The sequence below is a fragment of the Condylura cristata genome, unplaced genomic scaffold (genome assembly GCF_000260355.1).
Source record: "Condylura cristata isolate star-nosed mole 26May11 unplaced genomic scaffold, ConCri1.0 scaffold00015, whole genome shotgun sequence".
Lineage (NCBI taxonomy): Eukaryota > Metazoa > Chordata > Mammalia > Eulipotyphla > Talpidae > Condylura > Condylura cristata.
Window position 1 is genome coordinate 10,808,117 of NW_004567116.1, and position 8,517 is coordinate 10,816,633.

Genomic DNA, 8,517 nt, shown 5'->3' on the forward strand with positions numbered 1-8,517 from the left:
CTTACTGCCCTCATGGCCAGCTACCATAAGACCTGGAAAGAGCCTAGAGCCAGGCCCATTTTCATCTTCTTAAGTCACCCCAGGACTCCAAAGACCACCGGTGACTCTACACAGAGCCCTGCCCTGGCAATACAGCAGTCCCCTATACACGGGGCACAGTTTGGCAGCATAGATCACAGGGCCAGGTACAGCAGCACGCACAGGCACTCACCTGAGTGTCACAGGCAACACCCCTTCAAGGTGACACCTTCACCTCACTGTCAAAAAGATGCGCACATCTGCTACAAGACACACTGCCAGTCATCCAACAACCGGACTCACACATCAGCTCACGCCACAGATGCACAGACGGATTTCGACTTCCAAGCTCACTTCTCTCTCGAGCACAGCTCTCAATCCTGCACACTCGTGTCCTGGTGGATCTTGCTGGCCTGCTGGTGGCCACGGCACCCACTCACCTCCCGCTAGTTAGAGTCGAACCACTTTTAACACCAGAACTCTCACTAGCCGACCACACTGCAGAGATAGCTGCACAGCTCCTGCCTGCAGTGCAAGAACTAGAATCAGACTGTTCTCAGGTGTTAGCGTCTCCGTGATGAACAAATTTACTAGTAAGAGTTCTGAGTTGTTTTGCTATGACAAGCGTACATCACAAAGGTATAGGACAATTCCTGTTCATACTGAAGACAAATTAAAGGAAGATTTTTTTTTTTTTGGCTTAATGAACAAGTCAACTGAAGAGCAAATGCCCTTAGTGCTTTGTAAATGGAGTCTGATTTGCCCCAAAACACAGTTTTAAAGCCTCATCTGCAGGTGACCCCTTCCCATCAACATGACTCACAATGTGAGAGGCCAGGTAGCATTTGTTCCCACTGGCTTGCTTCATGGGGACAGGAGTAGATGCCACTATGAAAAATAACAAGTGGAGGAAGAAGACTGAAGAGATACAAGAAGCGTTTTATAATCTGTGTTGGTGCCTCATTAATATTTCATCATTATTTTTAAAAACCTGAAAGTATTCTAGTGTGTTACTGCATTTTCTGCTGCCTTGCCTAACACACCCCACACACCCCTGGGCACTATTCCCCGTTAAGTGGGGACCTGGGTGTCCCCACAAGCACGCGCTGCCCGGTCTGTGCTCAGATGCTACCTGAGAGTGCAGAGTGTGGTCTGACTCGTTCTCACAGAGCAAGGTCAGGTCATCAGCCTTCTAACGTCAGTTGTCTGTAAGCCAGAAAAGATGTTTTGGAGAAGGCCAGAATACACCCCATAAGGTATGTAACCCTGTAAGTACTGACAAGCAGGAGGCTACAGAGAAAATGCTAACATACCTCATGTGAAAACCTTAGAAGCTTGTCTGACCGAGCAGTTAAAACTATAAGGAAACTAATTTATAGCTACTTGTAATCATTTTTAATAAAACAAAATTTAAACACTTGAACATATTTTTTTTATCACTAACGTACTATAAGACATTACGAAACAAGTATATGGTTTAAACACTCATTATATTTAAGCACTGGCCAAATGTACTAGACAAGATTATCAAAACAGTAACACACACCAGTCATTTCAAAAGGCAAAACCACAAGACCACAAACTAAAGACTAGAAGTGAGATTAATTTTAATCAAAAGCTTTGCTTGCTAAAAACTAAAATCAATACCATATGATTTCACGCAAATGTGAAATACAGTGCAGCAAAACAGAGACACTGATAAAAACTAAACCAGAAAAAAACCCTAGAAATGACTGCAGAATTGGGGTTACTAGAGAGGAAGGAAGCTAGGAGTGTAACAAAGTGGGGAGGGAGCCCAAGTTCAGAGTACAGAACCAGGGGTGTTCTGGAGGTGGGTGTGGTGGGGTGACAGGCATCTGAGGAGGTGAAAACATATTCCCCTAAATTAAACCAGTGTTATCTCAATATACAAATGCATTGATCAAATTTAAAAAAAAAACAAAAAACAAAAAAAAACACTAAAATCCTAGTTCTGAGTTAACAAAATAATAGTAAAATTTTCTTAAAGCCTTTCCTAGGATCTGGGCATTGAGTGGTTTCCATGTAACACCTCTGTGAAGTAAAGGGAATTATCAGCCTTAATTTACAGATGAAAAACTGAAGCACAGAGAGTAACTGGCTCAAGGTCACATAAGTAGTAAATGGTGGAATGACTTAATTAACTTGAAACCACCTATGGAGTATTAGAAAATAATTACGTTTATAAAATATGCCAAGAGAGTTATCTTGAAGACTCCACAGATATATTCATATTAACATGTCAAAAACGTCAATTTTGTGTGTCTGGGTCTTGCTCTAAAACCAAGAGAACCACTTGTTAGTAGTTTACCTCACTAAGACTGAATCTCACATGAGTAAAAACCTGATTAGTAACAATGGAAAAGACATAGTGACTTTGTTTCATAAACGAATGCCATTTTAGAATAGACGCCATTTGAGCTGCTTTTAAACAGCAAGCTACTAAGTATCATTTGTTGTGCCACAGTTTTCCCTTAGGCAACCATATTGCTAAAATCATACAAAAACTGAATTAACTAAGCAATTTAAAGGCAATACTTATAATGGACAAGGAGACACAATCACACTTGAAAACATAGACATGACATAGGCTTTTTGGGGTCACTGAACTTACGGTCACTAGGTTTTAGGATTTCTCAGGATGTGAAGACAGAGTACATAAAAGAGGAAAAGCTAAAGACCAAGCCATAATGTGAAAATTAACCATTAGGTTCTTATTTGAATGTATGAATTGTTTTACATTAAATGCCTTTTGATTTCCTTAAGTAAACTAGTACAAGAGTGTTGCTGAAAATAAATTTGGTTTTCCATCAGTAGGTTCAAATTTAAAATATCTGATGTCACACCTATGGAAATTCTGCCTCAAAGTTTTCTGCTGGCCTGTTACGTATAATCAGGAAATGGCATCTTAGCATAATCACAGCTAGAATGGAAGGGGGAAATGGTACTCATACGTTCATAATTACTAGCCATTCTTCTTTTCAGCACCTTTTCAGGGCTGTGGAGTGTTTTGTCAGCATATACTAGTGACATGAGTAGGCTCTAAAGCAACTAGAAACTATAGTAGTTAATATGCATAGCTAAAATAATAATAATAATTGCTCATTTCTTGATAGTCCATATACCCCACAGAATGCTTTGCTGCACTATTTAAGTTATCAACTGACTTATCACAAGGAATACAAAAAGGAAACAATAGGTCAGTGATGAGTTGCCACTGGATGGAAACTTTGTGGAAATCAACTCCAAGTCTAAGTTAACTGAGTTCCGGCACTCCCCTGGGGTTTATCACTGAGTTTGCACGTGGTAGGCATTTAACAAATATTCAGTTGTTCAAAAGCAAAGCAATACAAACACTTGCTTAATATGCAGTTGTTTCTACATGCTGAAGTCACAAACTCCTTCCACCAGTAACATGTATTTGTGTGGAAATAAGCAGTGAACGAGTCATTATGTCAATATTTTTAAATAGAAACTAAAAGGATGATATATTTGTGAAGAATCTGCTTACCTTGCAAACAGAAAGAACATTAATATTTATCAGTTTCTTGATGGTCTGCAAAAAAAATTGATAATTTTATATAGATTTGATTATGGAAGTTGACTGTATTATATATAGATACAGATGATCTAAAGATGCACTGAAATTTTCCCCAAGTATAGCAGTGACCATGATGTCAGTTGGGTGGAGAGGCAGAGTTTATTTCACTCTCAGTGCTATGTTTCTACCAACAGCAGCAATTTATGTTAAAATACAAAATCCAAGGTCTATGTGCAAGTAAAATCTGGGAGCAGAAAGACATACTATATCTAAAATAAGCACAAGCACTTTGCCATTTCCTCTTGGCTAATATGAAAGGAGAAATTATTGAATTTAAGCTTTTCAACAATTTGAAAGAATTTACATAGTCCTTTAATGACAGGCTTTTCTGGATTTTATTAAAGATTTATGCATACACCGGAGCTATAGCCTTCATTTTAGTCAAGTTAGTTTACCTGAATCAACCATAACTGCTGTAGGTTAACATATTTATGAATTTTAAATTGATGTTTAGAATCCTGATACTGAAAATAGAGCTGCATTGATATAATAAAAATAAGAATAATAAAACTGGAGTTATTATTGAACCTGGCACTGTACAATTGAGGTTATAAATATTTTGCTTTCTATCCCTCTAACACCCAATGAAGCTGTCTAATTTATGAGCAAGAGACGGATCATCCTAGGATCATCCGAGGGTAACTCAGGTAGCAGGAAGAAGAGTCAGGCATGCAATTCATGCACTTGGACTCTAGATTCTTCATAGTCATCACGGCTGGACCACACTGCCTCACTGACACCTGCATAGGGTCTTTCTGCTGCCACAATATACCGGGAAAGACTCACATTGTCCAAGTCAGGAATGTCCAAAAAGTATTCAGGATACTCATATGACATCCCCACATTGTTCACTGAAATAAAACAAGATAAACAAGATCATTAGCTGGTTAGCATATAGTTTACAGATTTCCTGATAGAATGGCACGGAAGATATCAAGACTAAAAGAATGTGATGACATGAAATACTGTTACCAGCTGAATGACCTTTCCCAGACCTTCCTATCCAAAAATCTTTCCATATTGTACAGTTCAAATGTGTCTTCCCTCATTAAACTTTCCTGAACCCAAACCCCGACAAAAAGACTTAAACCCACCTTTAATTTCCATAACTCTCTGGACGTGGGTTTGTACTGTGCTGCTTTACTCCGATTCCTTGCAGCTATTGCTTGGCCCCATCTCCAGATCACACATTTTCTTAGTTTACTAGAAACAGCAACAACTACTATAGCAGGAAACTGGACACTTGCATTCTACTTACTACAGTTGGAGAAATACACGGTGACTGGAGGTAAGTCACATAAAACATGCATCTTGTTTCTTCAGCTACAAATGAGAGCTCATTTGATTATTCAACAAATATCTGCCATATACCTGCATACAAAGTATGTGCTAGGAACTGGAAACACACAGAAGGCACTTCCTGGTCTCATGGCAAATACTATCCCGTAGGAAGAGACAGACCCTCCACAAGGCAGGTGCCATGTGAGCCTATTCCTGGCAAATCTGACCTCACCTGGGAAGTAGGGACAGTGTCTGTGGAGGTGAGCAGAGTGGGTCAGAATAAATGTTCCCATTAACCACCCACCCCTAAGGGGCCAAAGAGCCCTGAAAGCCAAGGTTGTGTCTTCATCTTCCTGAGATCTCCCTTCTCAATCACTTAACCTAAGAGTGGAGCCCTAAAATAAGGCACAAGGTACAAATAAATTTATGTATGATCAATATTCAGATTATTCTATGGTGTTCCTTAGCCCAGAAAAGACAAAGACCAACCCAGAAAGGAAACATTTGCAGGAATAAAATATGAATTTCAACATATCTTAGAATTTAAATAAATAGTGAAATATATGATCTATCTACATTTAATAATCATAAAAACTCTATTAGATAGTTCCTATTATTACTTCTCTTTTACATATTAGGGAACTGAAGTTCATAGCAGTTAAATAACTTGCTGCTATTATGACAGGACAAAGTGAAGCTGGGATGCAAACTCAGGAAATTGGACTGCAGGGTTTGGGCTCTTAACCATGGCATTAAAGCCACTGTATGCCTCCATCCAGACTTTAGTTCAGAAAAAAAGCATCAGTAATAACTGGATAATAAACAGAAATCTGATAGCAATGTTTAATAAAACTGTAAAGGATCAGAAAATTTCCAGTAGCAAAAAGGTAATGAAATTATAATCAGTCAGCTAAAGCTCATAAGGAATTGTGTCAGGCAAACTTGATAATAGTAACAGTAACTTTTCTAATAGACCAACACAATTTGTAATTCAAAGGGTCTCAATAAGGACTCTATATTTAGCAGCAAGCTGGACACTTGAAGCCGTAAGTCTCAAGATCTTACTTACACCATTCAGGCAATGTGGCTTACACAAGAGCAGTGAGAACTGTCTGAAAATCTGTAAGCAAAGGATAATGCAAAGCAAACTCTATTTAATTAGGGCTCCTGCCGACTGGGTAGGGATAGTATCGAAACATAATTAATAACAGCAGGTCCAAATCTATTTTTATTTTGTTTAATAGGTTCTCCACCCACCAGAGGTTCTAGGAATTCTATAAAAGATCTGTTACCAATTAAGTCAGAACTAGTTGGAGGTGAGGTGTTGTGTTCACTTGCCTTTGCTTGAACCATCTACAGAAGTATAAAGGGTAACTAACTTTCAGTGGAACTATGAGAAACAGGCAATAACCAAATTACCAGCTAAAAGGCCCACACAGAAACAAAATATTCCTTTACACATCGGTTTCAGATAAAACAATCTTTGACGAAAGATTGCCAAATTATAAATACTCTTAGGATGCTTAGAAAAGGACCCTGAGCACCATCTCTTCCCCTGCCCAAACCTACAAAACATTTTGTTTTCAGGTTTCTATCTACACCATAGAAATATATTTTTTGAAGATTTATTTATGCATACAGAACTGGGGTACAGGCCAGAGGTGCAGGGGCAGTGCGAGGATTCCCCAGAGACAGAGTGGGGAGCAGAACAGGCAGATCGACGAAGTACACTGCTGAGGGGAGCAGCGGGCGGGTCAGGAGAGGTCTGCCGCGCCATGTGGGTCCCCTGGGGCTGAGGATGGAACTCACACTGAAGACGCTGCAGCTGGCTTGCAGTGGTGTGTCCTAAACCGTTGTGCGACCAGGGTGAGCCCTACACCATAGAAATATTAATGATCTATGTCAAAATGCTAAAGAGGATGGAGAGCGTAGTTATAATCTTTCAAAAATCCAGGTTTGGGCTTTTAAAAGCTAAAACTTGGCAAGCAGCACAGTTAACTTTGCAATCTTACATGAAGTACAAGTACCTAGTAAAGGAAAGAGAGCTCACCAATACCTAAGCAAACAGGGAAGGGCTACTCTGGTCAAGGCTGTATTAACAAGAGAAAATATTCAATTCTGTCTCTGCTAACTGAGCAAAGAAAAGTGTTCAAAATTATCTACTCACACAAAGAAGAACACAGACATCTATCTAATGTAGCTCTAAAGGAAAACATGTGCAACACTGAGAATTCTAGCCCAAAGAAATAAGAGTATCATGGATAAGAGCTAGGCTTTCACAATCAAAATTACACACAGAAAAAAATGTTACATCAAGAATAGATCTTTCAGAGCACTGAGCCTGATTTCATGAGGGGAAGTACATGCCAAGGTCACACCGGCAATTTGTCAGGTTCTGGGAATAAGGGCTCTTAAATCCCTTCTTGCTTTCTTGGTTGGATCTTTTGCTGGTGGGGTAATATGTATCCATTATGTCTCCACAATAAGTAATCACTTCAGAATGTTATTATTTAAAAATATAGAGAAAAACAACTACTGCTCTCAAGTAGCTATTTCCATAAAAACTGCACAACAGTATAAATCTTCGTGGGAAAGGATCCCCACTGCAATTTTATTTAGAGACAGTAGGTGGCAGCAATAACCAAACAGCAGGCAGAAAGCAGAAAGCTGTCAGGGACTTGGAAAAGGAAGAAAACAGGCTTTGGGTAGGAGTGAAGGATGGAAATATTTCCATTATAATTTCATCTCATTAAGAATGGGTATATGCAATGCTATCTTTATTTTTTTTTTACAGGATTCATTAAAGGATTCACCAAACCAAAGAATGCCACATGTTGTTTCAACTTTTTTCAGATAGTTACAAATCCCTTTTAGGTGGTACCACTTTGAAGTGGCATTAAATATCTACTCATTGGTGAATTAAAAAAAAAAAATTCAAGTAAGGGACCAGAAACAGCCTTAAAACTTTTACCCCATGAACCACAAAAACGTTTTACTTATGTAACACACCTTGTCTCTCAGAGAACAAAGGATGTCCATGTCATCTCAAAAGTCCAACCACTGCCCCAGTAGTGAGCACCCAGGAGTGATGAAGAGACCCAAAATCTTCATCAGGCTCCCACAGGTGTTCTGACACTGGCAAGAGCCCAAGAGAAGAGATAAAGCAGACAGGGCACAGAAGTAGAAACCAGGGAGCCTCCCTGGTGGCGCAAGGGGTTGTCTTAGGGCTATGAAGCCACAGGCAGCCACTGCGGACCCACATGGTACAGTCTCGCCAGATGCTACCCTCAACAGTGTATTTCAGTGGATCCATCCTTGATCTCTGGTGAGTCCTCTCACTCCCCATCTCTGGCCTACACCACAGTTCCTCTATGCATAAAAAAATATATTTAAAAAGAAAAAGGGGGGGCCTCCAGGTTAGGACACTGCACTGCAAACTGGCCACAGTCGCTTCCGTGAGAGTTCAACCCCCTTCCCCCGAGGTGACACACATGGCCCTGCAGACCTCTCCTGTCTTGTCCACTGCTCCCCTCAGCAGTGTGCTTTGTAGATCTGCCTGTTCTGCTCCCCACTCTGTCTCTGGTGAAGCCTCTCACCCC

The 8,517-nt window shown here is 39.9% G+C and overlaps 1 protein-coding gene across 1 annotated transcript in view; it reads right to left on the bottom strand.

The window, feature by feature from the left end:
- Window positions 1-8,517, bottom strand: part of HSD17B12 (hydroxysteroid (17-beta) dehydrogenase 12) — a 130,157-nt gene that overhangs the window by 33,352 nt on the left and 88,288 nt on the right. The window contains exons 5-6 of the mRNA XM_004682891.2: window positions 4,424-4,488; window positions 3,548-3,592 (exon numbers count right to left, since the gene is read on the bottom strand). Coding sequence (XP_004682948.1) covers window positions 3,548-3,592; window positions 4,424-4,488 — 110 coding nt within the window. The remainder of the gene's footprint in view (window positions 1-3,547; window positions 3,593-4,423; window positions 4,489-8,517) is intronic.